This window comes from Eutrigla gurnardus, assembly GCF_963514095.1.
Source record: "Eutrigla gurnardus genome assembly, chromosome: 12".
Taxonomy (NCBI): Eukaryota; Metazoa; Chordata; class Actinopteri; order Perciformes; family Triglidae; genus Eutrigla; species Eutrigla gurnardus.
Window position 1 is genome coordinate 16,698,199 of NC_139926.1, and position 23,851 is coordinate 16,722,049.

Sequence of the window (23,851 nt, forward strand, 5' to 3'; positions counted from 1 at the left end):
GTGTTATCCATCACTTGCAGTCACATTTATGATATCCAGATATTTGGTAACACTTTACAAATAGTGCGATTAATACTAATATCATAATTTTCCGAACAGTCTTCAATGTGAGGGAGGGCAGCTTTATGGACTGGTGATTGGTATGTTTTATATCCATCATCACTTATTGTGTTCTGTAAGCATGTAAGAGAGAGCGCTTGAGCTACTACAGTTTCCCCCTCCTTTTAAAAATATTTATGTACTTCAGTTAATCGTGTGGCTTTACAGAGGCGGCTATATTTAGCGAATAGATTGCTGTGGCTAACTGGCTATGTAATATGATGAGGTAGTACGAAGAGCTCACTTTTCTTTTGCTCTCCACGAAAAGAAAGTTCAATAAATACAGCAGCATATTGAACTAAGAATAGCAGCTATATGCGTGATATTTTTCTGTGTAGTACTAATCCAGAAACCCTGGTTATGTCATGAGGCCATATGAGGAAGGAAGCTTCCGCAGCATCGAATGAAAAAGGAGTGCGGGTATCAGTTTCTGGTCAGAAATTAAGAATTCATGATAAATTGGTAAAGAAAATGAATTCATGCTCCTGGAAAACATATGAGGATCGAGTGTTAGCCTTGTCAAGTCATTGAGGTATCTCAGAACATCCTTTTGAATTTTGAAAATGTTTGATGGATCACTCGTCTTATCAACTTATCTTAAATGATGGATGAATTCATGTCTGGAGATGATCCAGAGCAAAGGTGCAAGATGAAGTTGCTGCATGCAAGCAGGTCACCTATAGAAACTTTAGGTTAGTTTTTCTTTATGTGCTGATTCCTCCGCTCATCTATAGTCTGTATCATATAAGTCAGGTCATATAATATTTACGATAGGAACACAATGGAGGCAGCTGTATGGCTTTATATGGCGCAGTTGGTGCTCAGCATGGATGAGTCCACTTAACTGTGAGGGAGGTAGTATAGCAGTGAGGGGCGTGAGTTCCACACAGCTGCACTCACACCGGCTAGTTTGTTTCAATAAAATGGAATTAAATACATACTAGGCTTCTCCTCTGGTGCGAGAGGCCTGGGTTTTGGGACAACACTTGCATGGTCAACTGGGGAGCTTGAATGGAAGACTGTAGGCCTGCAAGAGCGTCTCCGAGGTGTGCAGATGGCATTGAGGGCAATTTAATTTTCTTGGGTGGCTGCCTGCTGTTCCTTCTTTACTGATGGCATTAAGTCTTCATTGGACGACAGGGAATTTTAGTCTCTTCTTCATCAGTGCACGCCAACATTGTGCATCCCCAAAATAAAGATCCAGCACATCCTATCGCAGAAAAAAGCATCCCAACTCATTTCCGATGGGGCTTTATTTTGAGTGCATGGATTTATTCGGAGTAAACCAGAAATGCTAAAACGTTAAAAGCTGCTTAATCAAAGATCACCAAACACTCAAATATTATCAATGCTAATAAAATGCTTACCATTCTTAAGCAGCACAAATGCCACTTAGCTGGATGAGTTTTGTTGGCAGCCCACGGGACTTTCGCAGAGAGGATCTGTAGTGTCAGCGTTCAGACGTCAGTAGAGGTGATACCAAGGTGAACGCGCAGTCGTAGAATGGTTAGAAATCATTGATATTCTGACTCGGAGGCTGCAAATGGCTTGGTGGCAGATGGAGTCTTTGTCAGGGAAGAAAAATGGCAGCTTGGGAGCATCAACGCCATTTTCCCTATCAGCTCGGCTGGCGGGCGGTGACCTTCTGCTGCTCAAAGAGATCCCCAAGCACATGATCAATTATCTCACTTCCATTGTTTACTAAGCTAGTGCAAAGGATTTAAATGTCATTTTTTTTTAAAGAGAAATTGCATGTGTAATCATGAAGTTGCTGTTTGTTGTTAGTGCATAACGAGGAAGCAAATTGTACTGTGTTTTTGTACCCTTTTAAGTACTGTGGAATATAAATCGGTGCAAGATTGACGCATACCAAACCAATACATGGCAGCTGTTTTTATTTTATGTTGCTACAGAATAATTGTAATTGATTTGACTGATTTCCAACAGTTCTTTAAACAACATTTTTAATGGGAGAGATTCCTCGGGAGGACAGATATATCGCATGGCTTCAGTTTGGCAAGTGGTTTTCATTAACATTGTTTGACTCGAAATAGATAATTTGCTAAGGTGAACATGTTTATGCAAATAATATTAATTTGGTAATGGCTCTCCTCATTACACAGATAACGTGGGCACACAGAATAAAACTGCGATATGCAGTCATTATTCTTGGCTGTAAACAAATGGAAGTCGGAGTAAAATATTGAATGAACCTGGGGAAAAATGAGGAAAATGAACAAACGATGCAAAAAGCCAATGACATTGAGACCCCCAGTTTAATATGTATGTATTTCAGCTTGATGGTTGATTTCATTAGCAGATCTCATTGTTATGCACTGACTGTCCTCCTGCAGTAAAATGGATATTGTATTCACTTAGCCTGAATATTCAGAAGGAAATGTTGGAATTTGAGTGGCATCCTTCAGAAAAAATGAAGTGTTGTCTTCCTACGCAAGCTTCTGATTATTCATTATGTTGATATACAACACATTGATCATTCATTCCAAAATTCTATTTTTATTATAGTTTTATTTTATTATAGTTATATATTATTTACAAACCGAAACATATGTCCATGTTTTATTTAAATGTTTTATTGTTGTATTGCCATTTTTATTTGCATTAATGTTTAATTATCATTAAATATAAATGTCTATGTTAATTTTATGAGTAACTGGATGTAATATGTCAGTTGGGTCACTGGTATTTCTGTCACAGCGGTAGAAGTACGTTAGCCATATATAAAGCTTGGGCAGTCAGCTTCCTGTGGGCATTAGCCACTGACTTACATGCTCTTCTCCCTGTTCAAATACTGAACAGCATGTTCCACTTTTCAGTGATGCAAAAATCTTTAAAAAAACAAACAAAAAAAAGTATTTTATTTGCACTAATGTTATGTGCGTTTAGTGCTGTCCGTCCCATACACTTGAGACTGAAGTAATTTATGGAGCTACCCATGAAAGCAAGTTGTTTTTCTGTCTGAAGGGGGATGATATTAAGCTGCCAAGCCATGCACCTTTCCTTCCCTCTTTCAGGCCTGGCTGCACACAGCTTTCAGAGGGCAGTGCTTGTCAAGTTTCACTAACAGGAACTGTGAAAAATTTCCATTAGTAAGGCTCTTTGTGGTGGTCTGTTTCACACTATCCGCATACAACTACCCTGCTATGACAATATTAGCAAGGACAGATAGTGCTCCTCATTGGGCCTACAGGTGGTAACCTACTTAAGTGAAAGTCCATGAATATCAATAACAGTTAGGCCTATGGCAGTCTGATCTCATACTGTCCTCAAGGCAGGGCTCTAACAAAAATGCCACAGGCATACGTGGTTGTATAATCAACCAAAATTGGAGTAGGTATAATTCTAATTGATTCTGTGCAGCATGTTTTTGAGTACCCTCCTTAAAGTGGTAAAGGATGCTTTTCTGCCTGGTGATCAAATGTCAGCTTTCCCTAGAACCCCCCCCCCCCCCCCCCCTCCTTTTTTTTTAAAACACTTTTTTTTTTAAATCTTGAGAGAGTGCGTTTCTGTGTTGTTCTTTCTTCGACTAAGTGAATGTGTGGAGTGCCACAGGGGGTAATTCTTGAAACATGCATCATGATTTCAATCCAATGATTCCGTTTGGCTTTTTTGACCAAATAGCCCCAGGAACTAAACGTCCCATTTTGCACATTCATCTTTGTTTTTCCACCACATGTAATTATTAACAATAATTTAAATATTAAGTTAATTTGACGAAGCTGTTCCTTTTTTTATTCTGTTATCAGTCTGAGACATGCTTTTGGCATGCAACAAAATGCACTGCTGTGTGACTGTACATAGACGTGGAGACATGCAGAGAAACAGAAGAAAGGCTAGAGCAGCTCATTTGTCTCATCTTTTTAAATTGATGCATTAATGTATATTGGCCTCAGTAGTTGGAGAAGGTGCTGCTACCAGCATTAACCTTGTTTTGGGTTTGAATATGTGACTTTGTTGCTTTTGTAGTTCACTTTTGCATGTTGTTGCCATTGATTTTAAAGCCAGCTCTCAACCGTTCAGATGCATACCATGTCTTTAAGGACAGTGTCACGTAATAAGGTTATTCTCAATTTGAATGTTATGAAGTGCAAGCAGCCATAGGGCTGAATCTCTAGTGCACATCCTGATCATATTTCCTGCCGTATCCCAAATCAACTATGATTTGTTGTTGTTCCCAAACTTGTGATTGTAGCCTGATAGAATAATAATTCACATCCATTAGAGTCTCCACTTATTACCATGGTTACTTTCAGTGGTTAAGTAGTGTTCAGTACCTTTTTGTCATTGTGAGCAGCCATTATACTGTTGAGTACGCAGCGTCTTACGTAGTGCAAGCAGGTGATGGAAATATTCATTTAGCAGCGGAGACGAAGCTCTTTTTGTGAAGATGGCTCAGAGGCAGACAGGAAATTAGTGATTTTCCCTGCATATTCATCAAAATAAAAATAGTCTGATGAGTATCCCAAGTGACTCTCCCACATCTATTGAAGCTGCAGCTGCATGTACCGTGCACTTGCTCTCCAAAGAATTTCAGGTGCTTTAAGCACTATGAGACTTTCCCCCCTTTCTTCTTCACCTCAAACCATTGTCCTGTGTTTTATCCCATACAAATTAGCATTTCCAAAATAATAAAAAGCCCCATTTAATTTTGAAACCTTCACCTATTGCTCTCCTAAAATTACGACGTGAAGCGCAGTTAGATTCTATTGCCAAGAACAAAGAACTCTGGATGGCAAAACTGTTAAAACTGTTAGATATTTTCCTTTGACACTTCTGATATCCTTTGAATCAGTGACTCAAAAGCAGTCATTGGCTCTTGTGCAGCCCCTGCACAGATAACAGTGTTTTGACAGAGCCTTAGATATGTAAGTGTGTGAAAATGAGTTAATGTTTTGAATTTACATCACAATCGTATTAAGCCTAAAACATGCAGGAATGCTAAATGGTTAAACGGTTACCATTGTTAATAATAATACAACATTTTCTGTTAGTGTTGCTATGGGTTTGCTATAACTGGAAATGGAGCAGCTGACTTCATCCCAGCGAAACAAGCTAGTTTTTGCAATCGTACTGTGGTTTAGTTTTATTGTACATTAGGGGGGAAACGAGACTAGCAATCATTTTTGTTTTGGTTGAGCTAAATAAAACTTTCAGCTTTTCTTCATTTCCTTAATGGATTCAAAGCAACTGTTATTAGTCTGGAGGAAATCACATTAAGTATTTTAGTATAATTCTAAAATACAAAGCTCAGTGGATAAGTTCCTGTTACATGCTCATTCGTCACTACGTATCTATAATGACAAATTTAACAGAGTAATGGTCCGGGTCTGCTTGAACCCAACCGTGCACACCTGGTTGTGTGTGCATGCATGTTGTATAAGTGAAACAGCATTAGCTTTGCATTTCAGTGTACTGTGGTCAACTGTTCTGATTAGAATTTCCAGATACAATAGTATCAAATTGTGCAATGGTTTTGTTTTTCAGAATATAGAAAATATGAAAATGATCTTCAGCATTCAGTCATTTTTGCTCAAACGGCTCCAGTCAGATTTGTGTTATTAAAGAATTATTTACACTGATCCACTGCATATTGTTTTGCCACATGCTGTGGTGATGGAGTCATTAGGAAGAGCATCTCCCCTCTTGGTTACAAACGCAAATCTCTCTCATTTAGAAATTAACTGTTTTATATTTCACTGGCTTATGTGCTTAAAATAATTACTGTGTTTAAAGATTCTTAAAGATGCTTCATTGTGTTTTTGTACCAAATGGGGCCCTTGAATAATAAAATATTCCCCCTGCTCACTTTAGATGTGCTCAGTTATGAACAGTAAAATCAAGAACACATCTTTGAGTCTATCAACAGAAAACACCGTTTTAAGTGATAAACTGGTGTCTCTGTTTCTCAGCATAGTCCTATTGGTTCCAAAGTGATTTTGTCGTACTGTATCTGAACTCAACCAACTGGCGATTGAAAAGAGTGGTTGGAAAAACTTTGTTGCATTGTGTCCCTTTAGGAGGTTAATTGTTCCTTTTTTCCACAGTGAATGGCTTCCAAATTGCTGCTTGGGGAAACCTGTCAGACAATGACGGCTTGTCTTCAGGTGTAACTTATAAAGTACACCGTTTTTCATTTGTTCAGTTAATGTTCCCTCCTTTTCTACGGGTTATATTTATTGCACGTATTGTCACTGCCACAAACACTGCTAATGATATTCCAAGGGCTTTGATTGATATAAAGTTGAAAGCTCTTTCTTTTTAATAGTGTGTTCTCTCATGCCTTGGCCTAAGATTCTGACTGTGAGGTGCTTAGCTCAAGCTACACAGATTGCTAAAATCCTCACCGACCACTCTTACTGGTGTTGAGACAAATTACTTAGCAATGTTGAAAGTCTCTCTCTTCTGTCAGCGTATCATGTTACTCGGTGTTGTCTGCATCATACCTGCTCGTTTCCAGTCCCCCTGCATCTCCATTATGCTGATGCAATAGTCCCACTATTGGAAATTGCGTTCTTCTTTTGGCAGCCTGACATAATCTAGCCGTAAAGGGTGCAGTGCCAAATTATGAGGTTAAAATTCCTTATTATCTCACTTTTTCCTGTACCATTGACCTTCATTTTAGGACATTCGGTGTTTGCACAGGTGTTTGTTTCAATGGAACCAGCATCGCCTGCTTCCATAAAGCGGTGGACATATGGACATTGTGTGACTAATGCTTTGAAAGGGACACTCGGGATCTTTTTTTATTGCTTCATTTGGCACACCGCAGTACCGCTTCCCATTACGGTTGCCATGTGATTTATGTTGTGCTCTTTGGAGAGTGAGAGAGAGGAGTCAGGAATGAAAGAGCCGTGATAGGGATGTTTACCTTGATCCCGGCTGCCTTTTTATTTCATCTTGGACATAGACTGTGGGGAGAAAATGGGTTAAAGCCCCGTTATCCCCCATGTTTTTTCCCCGTACACGCCTTTTCTTTGATCATCTAAAGCATGAAAGTGTTATTGACATTGCAGTATCAACCCTTACAGACTTGGAGAACCATGCACTTGTTATCCTCACTGTCTCTGGCATGATACATAGTCAGAATCACACCATCACACCACACCACCTTCTACCTACAGACAACAAACTGATGCCTGATTGATAACAACTATCGGGAGATTTTTGACACAATGCAGCTGTGTAGCATAATACACATTCCCTCCTCACAGCCGTTTACAAGCAAATAAGTCATAATCACGTTGACAGGATGTCTTTGTCTTCTTTTACTGTTGAATCTAAAATAGCAGCAGTCCTTTGCTGTGCTGTGTGTTATTTAGCAGAACGACAAATAACCTTTGCACCGGCATCCTACTTTCATGTTAAATTTGTAGCTATGCTTCCTGTCAGATGATTGTACCTGATTTATATTCAAGCTATTTTTTTTTATTCCTGTTTGCATGCAAATGCACACCTTTCACAACCCAATAATATCAACTGAGATATTCAACTGAATTTGTGTGAATTTTTCAGTCACAGTCCAACTGCATTACCACCTTGCTTTCTGTGAGTAATTGGAAGCTGCAAGGTAAAGTGATGCAAACAATGTTTTCTCAAAATTAGCATTTTTATCATACACAAGAACACTTTATTTGTGCCAGAATGTAGCCTATTTTAATAAACAAGTGTGGACTAAGTAAACACACACATAGCTGTTTCTTATCAGTGACATGTAATTTTTTTTTTTAATGGCAAAGGTTTTCAGTCATCTAATAAGAAATAAGTGTCAAAGGAAACTGAAGTTTTGTCTGCTCTCTAAGCTAATACAAATGAGCTAAGTACATTTTTGTATATGTACATTGTTTCCACCAAAAGGCAGAAACTCCTCTCTAATACGTGTGTCTAATTTGTGTTCTGCAAAGAGCAGAAAAAAAATCTATAGAGCTGATTTTTAAATAATAGAACCTTGTGGACATTTTCTTTTTGGTTGGCAAAAACTTAACATAGTTACACTTCATGACCCAGTGAGCAATATATTGTCCTCACTTTTCTCCATCAGAAACAAACATTCATTATAATGATGCCTGCAGCAAAGGGTGGTGGAAAAAAATAATTCACGACTAAATAAAGAGGGTGTAGTGGGTAGTTCAGTAATGTGTAGTGATAATTATATAGTGTACGTGTTATTATCTATAAGTGTTGGCTTGGCTTTTCACTTCCTCCCTTTGGAATACACTACAGATATCAGGAACTGGCTGCCTATTGCCATGTTCAGGTATACCATAGCTCTCAGTTAATGGTTCATTTATATTGAGCGTAGCATTCTATTGGAAAATATACTGCCTCAGCGACACATTAACAATGAAAATGTCAGACGGGGGATGCCATTCTCCCTGTACCACCTGCATTTTCTAAGCTAACAACAATAGATTAATAGCAGCTGATTGGTAGATGCATGAAATTACTTGTCCTTTTCTCTCTCTTTCTACCCCCACTCTTCCTTCTTCTCTGTATGTGTCTAATTAAAAACTGGAGGCTGAGCTACACAATTTATGGCTAATGCTTGCTGCTGATGGGGCAGCAGTAGGCAGGAGCTCTAGGAATGTGCTCATGATGGATGTCAGTCTGTGCAGAACATGTGGGGCTCCCACCCCCAGATCACTCCTCATGAAAATGATCCACATGCAAACTGCAAACCGTGCCAACACCACTGTGAAGGACAAATGCATTTCTTGAAACATTCGTCATACTAAGGCCTCACATAATTCATCAGAGACCATTTGCCTCTCTTAACTACCAGCCTCTCCAATGTATTCGTGGTTGCATTCAATATTTCTTTGAAGCGGGTTGATGCAAACAGAAATTAATTCTTTGGCGTGAGCGTCTCCCTAAAAGATGGATGTGCCCCGACGAATGATGATAACAGAATGCCTACGCTTTGTGTTTTGCTGGTAATTCTCAAGAGCAAAAATGGATTATTATCCCGGCAGTATGAGCGCAGGTGGATCTCTTTGCGGTGCTCGCAGCATGTGTGCGTTCTTGCATAGGAGGTCAAAGATGTGATTACACTGATGCATAAAAGACTATAGCTGAGACGGGCAAATCAGTGAATAGATGGTGTTTGAAGGTGTTTAGTAACACTAGGGCAGGCTTTGCTATGGATCACATTTAGTGACGGACGACTGAATCAGTGGCACAGAGCATCCCATAGGCTCTCCAGTGTAACCAGCACTGCTCTGCCATCTACCAGCCGACAGCAGTAGTCACTCGATCAGTTGCTCAATAGATTCCTTATTTACAACCTACATCCAGTCGCTTCTTCTGAACTTTTGAACCGTCTTTGATGAGAACCATCCTGCACTCACGCACGTCCTCTGGAAAGCATGTTGTTTCTTTTCCCTGCCTGCACATATTATTAAAAAAGGGCCCTCGCTGCAAATGGCAAACCTGAGATGAATGGTAAACCAGCCCTTGATGCCGACTATTGATTGTTTAGCAATGCCGTGTTTTCCTTTTTAATCACTCTGCAAGGCACTTACGAAGGCATGCTTTGTGTATTTGAATACCATAAATTGAAAAGCCCTGGAAAAAGTTAGTCATCCCTGTTAACGGTGTCATGGAAAGGCATCCTCACATTTGAGAAGCTGGCCAAGTATTGATAAAATAATAATTTCAGCAGTAGCTTCATTTGACCGTTTCTTTGCAATGGATTATCTACATTGGATTCTACACAAAAAAAGCTCAAATGTACCTACCTATTCTAAAAACAATTTGAAGGGTTAACATATTAAATGGCCACTTCCATGGACCTTATTGCACTAAGTCTGTTAATTTCCTATTTAAAAGACTTCCCTCGAAACAAAGGAGGTTTTTGATGGCACATAAATCCCATCGACTGCATTAGTTGGCCTTGAACCCCCCCCCCCCCCCCCCCCCTTCTGCCTTACTACTCTATGAGTAATGCTGTGTGTTACTGTAGTTTTGCCCCTGATGCGGGTCGGTCTGGAGTTTCCTCCCTTAGCTGGTGGGATGGGTCAGACAGAGCACTTCATCACTTGCCAGGTAGAGAAGGAGTCAGGGCCAGGAACAATAACTTGTCATCAGAAGACATGGGCAGAATGAACAACTGATGGAAACTCATAGGAGCATGGTGCGCCAACTGAACTGTGGGCGTACCTTCGAACTTGTGATGCATCTACAGCAACTACACACACTGTCATTCTTTTACCATACAATCCAGCAAGCACTTGTGAAAACCTTCACATGTAATTGACTTAATTTCAGCTGGTCTGCTGAGTGACCTCAGAGAGAACCTCAAGTGGGTGGACGAAAGGCTTTTAAACATTTTTTAAAAATTGCACTAGGAAGGTGCTTTTTAAAAAAAAATAAAAATAAAAAATGAATTTCCTCCCATCTAGAAAATCACTGAGGCCAAACTGTGAGTGGCATGGCTATATTTCCAGAAGGAAGTAATTGCGTTTAGCGGGATGATGGACACCAGCAGTGATTTGGGAGGTTTGGGAGACCGTAGCTGGTGTCAAAGCAACCATGTATAGAATCAATCCGAGAGATGTCTACGTCTAAGGAGGCGGAGTTAGCATTGTGATGGACTGTACTGTAATTAGTAGGTCACTAGGAATGCATGGCAATTACATTCAGAACTTGAGTTATGTGTTTTTAAATAGTTTTTATTCTTCAGCCACTTACTCTTTATTTTCATCACAGACTGTAGGAGAACAGATGGAGGACCGTTGACTGATGCAGCTCCATATCAAGACACTCTGATACACTATCTCTTTCTCTTGCGTGTGCCCTCCATTAGCTGCATAGACACCGTGTGTTACAGTCCGAATACTGCTGATCCATGCCAATGACTGTTACTGGATTATCTTTGTTGGCATCAGCCATCTGTTATTGCCTAAGAAGATAACATGCACAAGGCGGAACACACAACACAAAACAATGCTTACGTGTAACCAATAACTATGTGTTGAAACATCCACAGCTCCACCACGCACACAAAGACACAGCTGGAAACGTAAATATAGTACACAGACAAAATATGCATCAGTTTAACGGGAATTTACATAATTTGTGGTAGTTTATTCATCACACTTGGGTCAAAACTTTTCTTTATGTATTAACTTCAACATACAGTTAAAAAGAATAGTGGGACTGATTATCCTGCAGTTAGATGAGATTCATACTAGTTTCGGTATTTACAGTAAATGTCAGATGCTTAGCTTTATTTAGCATATCTTAGCATGACTCAAAATAGGGAAATAGATAGCCTGGCCCTATAAATAATCTTTTTTTAAACATCTTTGAACACTTTGTTAATGGCTTATAATTGGTTAGTAAACTGTAATGTATTTGGATGGATATTATAAAGTTGTAACTTATTATAATACCTTTTTAAATGTTAATACTTATTAATGCATAAACATTATAGATGTAGATGTTTTACAAATGATTGATTAAGTTAACTAATAATTTAGTCATCAATAACAAATACTTCATAGAAGATACAATTTTATATGCGTGCAACTATAAAGTGTTCAAAATAGTAAACTGCTGTTTTCCTCAGTTATGTTTTAAAATGTATTAACAAATGATTTCATACACAAACTAATGATAAAATACACTCTTTATGACATTGCTAATAATTGGTCATTGAATTGTTTAACTATGAAATTACTTTTTGTTAAATTAACAATCAATCCAGTACCAGTAATTCCATAATGGTTATTATAAAGTGTCGCTAGTTAAAACTATCTTGTTCGTACAAATCGTACAAATGAAGAAATATCAAAACGACGGGTGAATTATGCATGCATGCTAATTGGAGGATTATGTTTCCTTCTGATAGAGCCAGGCAGTTATCTTGTTTTTAGTCTGTATGGTAAATAGGTCTGCACTGATAAATAGATTAATCAATTAGTCCACCAACAAAATCAATTGAGAAAATAATCTGCAGAATAATCAATAATAAAAAAATAGCCCTTTATTGCAGCCCTGATGAGCTAAGCTAACAGACTGCTGGCTAAGCATATTTTCTAAAATGTCAAACTGTTCATGCAGGCTCATAAATCAGTGAACAACCTCCTGAAAGCTTTCAGAATATGAGGTATTTGACAATAAGAGCCAGTTCAGCAAGTAACACCAACAAAATAAAAAAAAGTGCTTCAAATAGATAGCAGCTAACGGTGGAAAAACGAAAGAGGCGAGAAGAAAACAATTTGCTCGATTTGCTTTGAGGCCAACTATATGATTTCTTGTTAGCGTTTTTTTTGTATCCAAGGCAACATGTTGGATTAGTTGGTGGTTAGCGTTGCCTCTTCACAGCAGGGGAGTTCCCGTGTTTGATCCTGGGCTTATTCTGTGTGGAGTTTGATTGGCCTCCCTGTGATTACATGTTTCCTGTTGGCATTTCAGTTTCCCCTTTTACGTGACAGAGACACACATGTCAAGGGGATTGGAGACTCCTATTAGTTTTTTTTATTGTGTCCTTACACCTGTGATGGACTGGCAATCTCATGAATAATTTTCAGTACCTTCTGTCTAATGCTGCGATAGGCTGCAACTACCATGACATTGAGTCGGAATGCATAAGAAAGCATTTTTCTAGCCACTAACTTAATATTATTTCAACTGCGTTGTTTGAGAGTTAACTACTACTTCCCACAGGGGATAAGACATCTCTAGCTCGATAATATATTTATTTATATCACTCTATATACACAAAGGGGGGAAAAAAAAACAATCTCACTCTGCCAGAAGTGTGAATATGCTTTCTCTCAGTCTGTTTGTGTCTGTTTGATGATGACCCAGACGTGTGGGTCTGATATATTATGAGGAATGCTGTTTGCAACGTGTTTTGTATCGGTGGTTACTTTGCTTATTTAAATAGTCTTAGCAGCATACATTCAAATGATTGATGGTGTTTTGTCTCATTAGAATCTCATTCTGCTGATAAGCTTATTGTTTTCCTGTTAAAGAGAAATGCTCACTCCCGAGATGACAAGCCGCATTATGCTTGTGGACTCACATATGTGAACATGACTTTGATTCATTCGATCAGTCATTTGTTCCCCTCCGGTGTATTAGCATGTGCTTTCATAGGACCTGCATCCTGCTGTTTGTCTTTCACCTTCCAATGCTTTCATTAGCACAAGATGGTTTACAAGCATCCATCAAATTAATTTAAAATGTTTATTCTGTATTTGCTGCTTCACATTTTATGCTTATGGCCTATAAATTCAAGCTTATTTGCTTGTTAAACCCATGTTAATTTCTAGTAACGAAGCCATGAAGAGCTTTGTAGATGCTGCAAAACAGTCGTCAAGGATTCAAAGATAAGTTATTGTCATTATTCAACACAGGTTTGAACAATAAGAAACAAGCAGTGCATTCCATTTTAAATGTGTCAGGAGGATGTGCTATTCACAAAAAGTTTGCTCTTTGCTCATATGCTTTTGTTTGATTGGAATACTACATATGACAAATTAAGTGATAAATTAAATAATATTTATAATGGAAGACTACCCATTTCATAGGTCTCATATTGATAGAAAATGTTGTATTACAGCAAATTGCTGTAATGAATTATTAAAATAACAAACATTTTAAGTGTGCAGAATTTCGTAACACATTTAACATTTTAATCCTTAACAAAATTGTTGCCACCCTGTTGATCATTTAAGTCAATTTGTTTAGATTATGGCTACACATACATGTTTTAAATTTCCATTAACACACTGGAGGTCTTTGAATGGCAGCTAGTGGGAAGTGTGATGTAGCAAGGTCAAAATGACAGCGACTGGTATCTTTTCTTTTTCTTTTTTAATGTGCTTCATAAACATGAAAGCACCTTTGTTCTCTGTTCTGCACAAACTCACACTACCGCAGGAAACAGTGGCCTTTCTAGTGAAGCATGGCTGTAGCTTTCATGTCATTTACGTCTCATCAGTGCTGTTCCCGGTGAGGGATGGTACTTGCTATTCAGAGGGTAGCTTTGTCTCCTCAAATTAATCAGCCTCTCCTGTTGTCTTGTGCAGACGAAAATCACCAGGGAGATCTAGAAATTGTTAAGAGTAATGTACAATATTATAACAAAGGCAGGCTGTAAAGCACAACCTGGAAACCTGCGTTAAAGATTCAGATGTGGGCTTTTGTGATCGGGTTGGTGTGAAGTGGCATGAATAATGAAAAATCCAGGAAATGTGGGGCTGATTAAAGAGCACAGCGGTACTAGAATCTCTGCGGCATGGTTTGGATGATGGGCAGCAACAACAGTGGCCTTGAGAGTAATCACAGAAAATGGCAGACACGATGATTACAGCTTCTGTTTATTCATCAGTACGGACTTGTAAAGATTGTGAAAAATCAAAACAAATATGTTCTTTGCCTGACTACTTCATCAGACAGTTTTACCTTATAGAGCTGACCAAGGTGTGTAAATATGTGTGCCTGTGGTTTTGTCAGCATTGTTTTATTGAGTGGCAGCTGAAAGCAAAATCACACATGAAATCATAATGGACTGTGTTGCAGTGTCATGCCTAACGATACTCTTTAAACGTGTAGGAAAACCCTCCAAAATGACTTCTAAATCAACTCAATAAAATGTCCCAGAGGGCGTCTTCAAATCGCTTGTTTTGCTTGATTAATGCCTTAAACAATGGAACTAGTACTATACTAGTTTAATAAAATTATTCTCTGTCAATCCATCATTTAAATAAACATTTCAGCGCTACAATGCCTCTCAAATCAATAAATAATACCATTGCAAGTGAAATATGTAGTTATAGTGGAGAACATATTGCTTTCACCCAGGAGCCACACCGATTGAGACATCAACGGTTGAAGTACAGTTTTGTTTTGACCGTAATTCCAATGTGTGTCAGAGAGAAACTAAGTCTCAGTGGGGCGTGGGGCATGAGCAAGGTTTTTTTTTTTTTCTCTCCTCTCCTTCTTTTCTTTTCTTGCATCTCCGAGTGTTGACTGGATTGTGTTTGACAGATATGGAGTTTGGAGAGCGGCTGGCCTCCCCGTCCTCAGCCCCATCCTCCCTTCACATGGCCTCCTCTTCAGCCAGCTCCTCCCCTGCTCCACCCCAGACACCCTCCACAAAGTGCAGCCCGGCCCTGAGCCCTGCAGGCAGCTCCCCTCTCACCACCTGTGGTGTGTACACACACACACACACACACACACACACACACACACACACACACACACACACACACACACACACACACACACACACACACACACAGATGTGCACACCGAGTCATCACACATCATCAAATATGACTCGAAATGAATTGTTTTGATGTGTTATTTAGTTTAACTTTATTATATCGTATCATTCTGCCCACATTTTGCACGAGGTTGAAACATTATTTTAGGTAGGTTAAGGTTTGAGTGTGCAGTGCTTTAAATGGGATTATTATTAAATTCACAAGCTATTAAAACATGTAAATTAATGCACCATTCAGACTGACTTTACAATTGGTATGCACTTTATAACTGCACTTCAGCACAAACTTTCGAGGGAAACAAAATCTGTTTGGAGGAGATGTCCAAGTACATTTTGTGGAAAACACCGAATTAAAATAGTGCAACAATAAGGGGGCTTAAGACACCTTCTCCTCGTCTTAACATGTTACAGACAATTTGGATAGGAATGGAAAGGCTGTTGAATTAATGAATGCCCACAATTAAAAAGCTTTGTGTATGCCCTTGTGAATGTCTTTTCACAACCTTTAGCTCCAGTTTATCCTGTGTGATTTGACATGTCTTGTCAGCCTCACAGTGTGCATGCAGCCGCCAACATCCCCTTGTTTTCTCTGAATACTAATTGTGGTCAAAGCCATTATGCATTGGGAAGCGGTGATGCATAAGCTGTCAGATTACCCCTGACCACAAAATAATGTGCAAATTTACATATTGTGGTTTGTGATTATTTTTTCCTTCATGATAAGATGGCCCAAAAAGAAGTGTTTTTCTTTTCTTTTTTTTTGCAGTGCTATCACAATGAAGAACACATTAGAGACATTCTCATGAATTATTCATTTTCAGACCCTCACACCAAACGTGCGCAGAAATTTCCCAGATAATTTATTTTGAACTGAACACTTAATGCTGAAAGCACCTCTGTAGTCACATAGCTGTTAGGATTATCAAGTAAATTAAGTTATTTTTTAGAGATGTCTTATCCCCTGTGGGAAGTCGAAGAAATATACCCCGCGCAAGTGATCGTAACACCCATTTGAATAGAATTGTACTCAAACTTTCATACTCTTAAAAGCTTTGTAATTGATTTAACGAGGTGAACGTATCACAGCAGCACAGCCTTGTGAGGATAAGAACGTCTAACTCTGAGAAAAGATCCAACCCATTTATTTTAAAGAATTTTGTGATTGATTTCACAGTTCCAGTACAGAAACGTGCATTATATAAAGCCAAGGCTAAATCCTTGACAGGCTGTTAAAAAATAAAAGCCTGTGTGGTTTTCAAGGTTTGTTAAATTGCACCATTAGTTGTGTAAGTACATTGAAAATAGAAGCACATTTTACAAATTCACCTTTTCAGTAAATGTTCACTGAAGTTATTAAGACAAATAAATATAAAGATAATTGGCTAGATGGTGTTAATAATTAGGAAATCGATGTCAACCATAGGCAAAGTTTCCTTCCCAGATGAACAGCTAATGTAATGTCCTTTCACCACAGCAATCAGACACGCTGGTTATCCTGTATATACATCAAATAAATCTGGATAGACTGTCAAGATGAACCGATAAATGAATATAAAAATCAATAGATCATAATTTAAACTTTCTTCTTTGTTCTCCAGGCCAACTGCTCCAGGTTAATGGGGACGAACGTTCAAATATGGCTGGCATCTCCAATGGGTTGCTCTTAGGCGGCCATCCAGCTTTTGGGCGCTACATGTCGAGTTCAGGCCGCTCTGAGTTTGGAGGGCTTGGAAGTCTGGGTTTGTCTGCCTTGGCTGCTCAATCCCAGTTTGGTACATTTCCAGGTAGGAAATGCAGTGTGTTTCTTTTTTTCTTTTTAGAAGATAATTTGCTTCATAATAGAGTTAATTGTTTTCAAGTCTGTTATTTGGAGACTTCCTGGATTATATGATAATTCTAATGGGGAGGTCTAATGTTAAACTCTTTTTTTTCTCATCCCTTTTCAGTCTCCCCAATGAATTTTGACATGTTTTTTGTAAAATAATGAAAGACCTTCTAAATGATATCCGAGTTCATGGTCACACTCAGCATGCTGCTCGTGGGAAACTGCTGTAGCTGTGACATATCTAGTAGATAAGGTGAAACTTTGCCCCTACTCTTGTCGTTGACCTTTGCTTTAATCCTTGACGGGGATGAAATGACAGTCAGAGGAACGCACTACTTGTCAATACAAAACTATATTTTGAACTTGGTGATTAATGCTTTTGCTTTTATTACATGTTGGCAGATTGAAGTCTCTGCACATCTAGATCTAGATTATATTTGTGCCTAACTGTCTGGTATCTCGCTTCCCCACTGCAGACTGGTGGCGGACATCTGAGGCACATGCCAGAGGAGCAGCAGCCTTCTTTCCTCCTCTTCTGGGTCTGCATCCTGCGTTTGCTTCAACCTTCAAAAGCCACAATCCCATTCCCATGCAGTCACGTAACTCAGGTAAAAAAAATAAATAAGAAAAACAAGTTTGATACATATTTTAGTAGTTTAAAACAAAGCAGAGAAGCCCTACAAAGAATTTTTCCATAAACGTATTGTTTAAGAAAGTTATGTTAAGATTTTGAGATGTCTTGTCCTCCTAATGTGTTTGACTCACTGCTTGTTCATGAGTGTCCACCTAAAGATATGCACCATGCCAGTTTCTGTAGGCGTAATTGGAACAGTGAATGGTAGGAGTGCTTCGTCTCCTTCTGGGAACTCTGCTGTGACCACCAGTTCATTTCCAACAAAGGGAAACACTGAGAAATCTAAAGCCAACAGTATTCGGAGTCAAAGGAGCAGCCAGGACCTTGGCCAGAAAACAAAAGAAAAGGTTAATGCTGTTTTTGTAATGCAAAGCATGACAACTCACTTCACTGTTGAATTGTTGTCCTGTTTTGTTTTTGATTAAAAAATGTTGACTTTCCTTATTGTTTAGAAACACAATGCAAGACCACTCGAGACCTCCAGCATGAGTGGCAGCCAATCAGGATCATTATCAGATAGCTCCTCCAGTGATGGTGATGAGAGCAGCAGTGATCCTGATGACATGGAGGAGGACGACGATGACGACATTGATGAAGATCAGAGCGATGACAGCGGCGACTTTGATTCAGAAAAAGACAGTCCAGTGAAAAGGAAAGTCAAGGTAAGTGTCTCTAACTCATACTATTAGTGTTAAATATTAACATTTAATATTAATGCTAAAAAATCAGCAGCATTCACAGGTCTGAAAATCAGTGGACACCATTGAGCCCATTTTCCTAATTAAGTTTCTTTTCAGAATAATGTTTGAAAATGAAAAAGTTATGTTGTAAGGTTTTTGCCTGAAGCATTTGCTCCCTGTTAAGTACTGTAAATGTTAGTTGGTTTGTCAAAAATAGCCGTGGTGGTGGGTGGAAACTGGATGTGTGTGCTGGTTGACAGAGCTGCCACTGTGAGGCTCTCTCAGCAGGAGCTGACATGACATGCTGTCTTTTCCTCATCCTCCTACTCAGCGGCTGACACAGAACACTTCTGAGAGTAAAAAGAAGAGACCTCGCACTGCTGATGGAAACGCAACTCAAGACAGTCACCGGGACACTGTTCCTTTGACTTCTCCGTGCCACCTGCAGTCCTCCTCCCATCCTACCGGCCTGTCACTGGCCACAGCGCCGTTCCTCCAGAGTGCTGGGACCGCAGAGGAGGAGGGCCAGCAGCACATCAGTGTCATCCAGGCAACAGGGTTGGCAGCCAGCAACAGTCCCCGAGCAGCATCCCACAGGGAGGCCTGTCCTCTGCCCTCCAGGTCCTCCTTCTTCACTTCGCCTAAAAACTTACATCCTTCCACTTCACTACAGCATTTCTCTCATTTGTCCTCACCAAAGCATAGCTCTGTCTCTTCCGCTAACAACCACATTGCATTCTGTTCTCATCCAAGCTTCTCTGCTTCTTTACCCAGACCACCAACACTGTTATCCTCACAAAAGCCTCCACATAAATCCAAATTCCTGATGCCCTCTCTGAAGCACACTCAGCGGGTTGATGGCATGAAGGAGAGCAGTGGAAACCATTCGGATGAGAGATCGCTACATCTGAAGAGTTTCAAATTGAAACGGGTGAGTTATATTTGCGCTTCATTTTGAAGCTGCAGCTTTTATTTATTCTGAATCCAAATTCTGCATAAAGTAAAATGTTAAGGAAATCGGGCTTTTATTTTACTGCGTGTGAGTCTGGCCCCCAACATGACAAGAAGTGACAACGCATTTAGGTCTATTGGGAATACTTCACAAAATTGACAAGCAATTAGCTCTGTTACGCTTTGGGATGTTTGTTATCAGGAGAGGAGAATCTGTCTCTTTTAAAGCACTCCGTTATTGTCTCTAGTTTGAAAAGGGGGGGAAATGTAGCAGTATGTAACAAGAGGTTTTTAATTCATATGATGGTGGTACATTAAATACAGGCTTTTGATTGAATATGACAATAGCAACAAATACTAGATGACAGCTTGAGGCGCACAATGGCGCTAAGCCAAACAATTTGAAAATATTTTCCACTTTTTTTTTTTAAATGTAGTTGACAGGCTTGAGCCTGCTCTTCATTGTCCCTGTCTCTTATTACACCTTAAATCACTTAATTTACAGCCCACAGTAATGTTATGTGAGTGACAGTTTGTGTAATTTGCTTCCTTATTTTTTCTGTTTCCCCTCTCATTTTTATTTTTTTTTTTACTTATGAAGCCCCTTCACTCCAAGGACTCCATGAAGCAAGCTTTCTCTCTGCAGAGCCAGAACTGGTATAAAAGTCATAAAAATGCAGCCTCCTCTTCATCGCTGCTGATGCAGCATAAACATTTGTCACATACGTCGAGCAGTCATTTACTGTCTCTCCCACACAGCAATGACACCAATCTGTTCCTGAACCACCACCTCAATGGAGCGATTCACAACGCCGTTCAGGACGCTCCTTTGGCCCTCATCACTAAACCCCGCAGCCAGAGCAGCACCCCCAGTAGCAAGCCCCTCCTGGTAGCCACCAGCCCTCCCTATCCCATGCCCATCAACCTGAGCACTGGCGCTAAGGCCTCATCTGGACTTGCTCATGGACCGAGGAAGACTAACACTCCCAAGTCTCCGCATGCAGGAAAGAGCCTCTCAAAAACCAACGCGTCCCGTCCGTCTGTAGACTTGGTCAGAGGAAGTGAGTCTGATATCCACAGCAGCAGGGACTCGGACGACTCGTTAGGAGATGACTTTGATGACGACAATGAAGACAATGAAGACGATACAGAGGATGAAGATTCTGGCAGTAGCCTATCAGGTTAGATTAAACAGACCTTTAATTCAATGAAGAAATGTCATGGGCAATATCAAATGTTGGATTAGGTCTGGTTGTAAGAAGAATACTAATTAGGATGTGACTTTTTTCCCCTGTGCCACGCTGGAATCTCCCACAGAGTCGGAGAGCAATCTGGATAGCGACTCTGATGGCTCGGAGGAGGATATGAAGGAGCACGGCGAGACGGAAGCAGACAGCGATGCAGAAAGCACTCCCCGGAAACTCGCTAAGGCGTCCTTGTCTACTCACAACACCTCCTCAGCCAACTGCTCCCTGCTTAACCTGCAGATCATCAAGCCTCCGAGCTTACCTGGTAGCTTACTCACCGCTAACGCAGTGGCCAGGTCCGGGGGGCTGAGTAACCGCGGCAACCTATTGCCATCCTTGACATTCACGCCACAGCCAGGTAACAAATCTGTGTTTGGTTAAAGACATAATAATAAAAGTAATAATCTAAGATGTATTATAAGGAATGTCAATGCTCACTTAACTGTAGGATCATAACACGAGTCAGCATGGTGATTATTTTTCCTCCCCTCACTTTCATACTCATCAATGGAAAAAAGGCACTTCTTGTTCCAGTGTTAAAACGTTGGTGCACATCTCTCTATCTTTCCAGGTTATTACAGAGCATTACGCTTAATTTCCTTTTCAATTTAAGAGTAGCATTAGAAGAATGCCCTTTATGACCTTAAAGAAACATCTATACATATATAAAATACAAAATATGACTGTGTTTTAGACTACCAATGCTACTGTTATAACAGCAGCGAGGCTTCTTGCTGGACAAGCACTGTTCCAGTGTTGTGCACTTCTCTTATGTGTCTAAAGGTGTGAATATTATTTCTCAAATATTTGATGTTGATATCCATATAAGGGTATACTTGACCCTAAACTGAGTTAACACATTTCCCTGACCTGTCTAGTCGTCGAAGGGAAGCCATGTGAATTTTGCAATTTAATACATAAACCAACTATCCACACTAAATGAATGTCCAACAGGGTCTCCTTTTATGTTGGAGGTTTTGTGTAGTGGATCTGTAAACATGGCAGTTTTGCGGATTTGCCCAAATCCCCCTAGAGGTTCGAGAAGTGCTGAGTCATTTTTCCTGTTTTATAGGATCAGGAAAGAGGAGGAGAGTAACGGATGAGAGAGTTCTGCGGTTGCCTCTTGAGTTTGGGTGAGCTATTGTGCATGCACTTCATATTGAAAAGAAATACATAAAGGGTTTGACGGTCTGACCACGTTCCATTTGTCCTTACTCTCAGACTTCCTGCAGTGTTTGTGTTTATGCAGTTGGTCTTGTAGTCAAATGTCAGCTCACTGAAGGCTGACGAGTGACCTTTCCTAAAAGGTCATCTACAGTGTGCTCTTTATGGAGCGGCCTTAGACGCATGATCACCCACGACAAATATTATCATATATCACAGTTTGCCGTACAGCAGACCGTGAGCTGTGTTTTAGAAAACTTTTATTTTTGATCATCATGTTGACTTTCATCCCAGTTAGAACATCTTCTCGACCAGTACTGCTATAACAGGGTAAATACTGTGAATGTTACTGTATCAAGCAGCAATAGAGTTCCTTCATCAAGAGCTAAGTAGGCATAGACCACGAAAAAACAGCCATGCTCTCCTTTTAGGGGCCTTTAAAAACCCAGTCTTGAGCAGTAGGCAGGAAATGAAATGAGGCCCTGCACTTCAGCATCAAGGGGTTAATTGCATCCAGCCTCAACACAGACATACAACATTAGCAGCACCCGGCTCACAAATTCTGCAGCCTTGGATCAGAGTGCCTTTCATCTTCTAGGGATGTTTTTCATCAGCAGGTTCACAGGAAAAAGAGGCCATAAGACTGTATATCAGCCCCTGCTCTGTGTGGGATAACAGCCGACATGTCTTGTATGTAGGCCATAGCTGCTCTGCAGCGGAGCTCATGGGAACTGGGAGGTAGCCCCCCACTCGGTGCATGGCTATTTAGTTGTGTGATTACTGAAGGGGTTGGAGGATGACAAGGCCACAGACTACACAGCTGTACAGACCTCATTTACATAGTTTATCTCCTTGTTTGCTTGCTGTTAAGAACAAGAGGATGATTTGTTCTGTGTCTGTCCTGATATTGACACTAGAACAATCACTAGGATGTTGTGATGACATTAGTTTAACTCTAGTACCGTATCTGCTATTTTTTGTTGTTGCTCAGTTGGCAAAGAGAAACCCGCATCAGGACTGTGGCAGGTCGTCTACAAGGAGAGGTGGCTTACTTTGCTCCATGTGGGAAGAAGCTGCGTCAGTATCCTGATGTAATGAAGGTAAATATACAATATTTAGCTTTAAACCCTAAGATTGTACCGTGGTTGTACATGCTCACTGCATCAGTTTTGCATTATGTAATCCCCCTCAGGTGGGAAATGATGGTGTGTGTGGTGGTTGACCAGTTAATAGAGCTAGAATTAAGTGCTTGAATTAATATGCATTATTCTTTTGTCTGCAGTACTTACTCCGGAATGGAATAAGTGAAATCTCCAGGGATAATTTCAGCTTCAGTACAAAAATTAAAGTTGGTGACTTCTATGAAGCCAGAGAAGGACCAGAGGTGAATGTTTCTACTTCTTTTTGTGTTTCATATTTAGTTTCTATATAGTTTCTGATAGAAATTATAACACCTGCATCTGCGCTTGTTTTGAAAACTCTAAAAAGTCAAAAAGTTATTAAAATACGTGCCAATCATAAAGAATATTCCTGTTGTCTAAATGCCGGAAAAGAACAAACAATGCATTTGGATGTTATGTATTCTGCACACAGGCTCAAGGCTATAGCTTTAAGTACACCAGTCAACATGAAAATCCATAAATCAAAGCAATGACTAATCAGTCTAGCTGTTTTTTTGTTTTGGTTTGTCGGTGTAAGACCGTCTCTCTTCTCCATCTGATAACTCAGGGTTTAAAGTGGTTCTTGCTGGCAGAGGAGGAGATCGCTCCCAGTATCATAGCGATGGATGGGAGACGCAGCCGTTGCACACAGTCTGACCGGCAGTTGATAGGCGATGGCGCTGGGGCCAGACAGTGGAAGTCTCATCTCCTTAATATCGGTGAAAATAACTTCCACGATGTCAGTGATGCCAAGCTGCTACGCAAACTTGAGGCTCAAGGTCAGTTCACATCTTATAAACCTGTCAGCACCCGCTCTAGAGAATGTCAACCACTA

At 40.0% G+C, this 23,851-nt stretch overlaps 1 protein-coding gene across 8 annotated transcripts in view; it reads left to right on the forward strand.

Annotated features, from left to right (window-relative positions):
* Positions 1-23,851, forward strand: part of LOC311021478 (bromodomain adjacent to zinc finger domain protein 2B-like) — a 44,581-nt gene that overhangs the window by 8,643 nt on the left and 12,087 nt on the right. For 6 of the 8 annotated variants that reach the window (XM_084022066.1, XM_084022071.1, XM_084022068.1 and 3 more), the window contains exons 3-15: positions 15,118-15,279; positions 16,954-17,139; positions 17,657-17,788; positions 17,989-18,161; positions 18,267-18,476; positions 18,826-19,115; positions 19,269-19,425; positions 20,047-20,626; positions 20,763-21,050; positions 21,765-21,825; positions 22,848-22,956; positions 23,139-23,240; positions 23,585-23,795. In XM_084022066.1, coding sequence (XP_083878192.1) covers positions 15,120-15,279; positions 16,954-17,139; positions 17,657-17,788; positions 17,989-18,161; positions 18,267-18,476; positions 18,826-19,115; positions 19,269-19,425; positions 20,047-20,626; positions 20,763-21,050; positions 21,765-21,825; positions 22,848-22,956; positions 23,139-23,240; positions 23,585-23,795 — 2,659 coding nt within the window. In that variant the 5' untranslated portion in view covers positions 15,118-15,119. Of the gene's footprint in view, positions 1-15,117; positions 15,280-16,953; positions 17,140-17,656; positions 17,789-17,988; positions 18,162-18,266; positions 18,477-18,825; positions 19,426-20,046; positions 20,627-20,762; positions 21,051-21,764; positions 21,826-22,847; positions 22,957-23,138; positions 23,241-23,584; positions 23,796-23,851 lie in introns of all 8 variants that reach the window. The other 2 variants (XM_084022065.1, XM_084022064.1) reach the window with 1 other exon arrangement.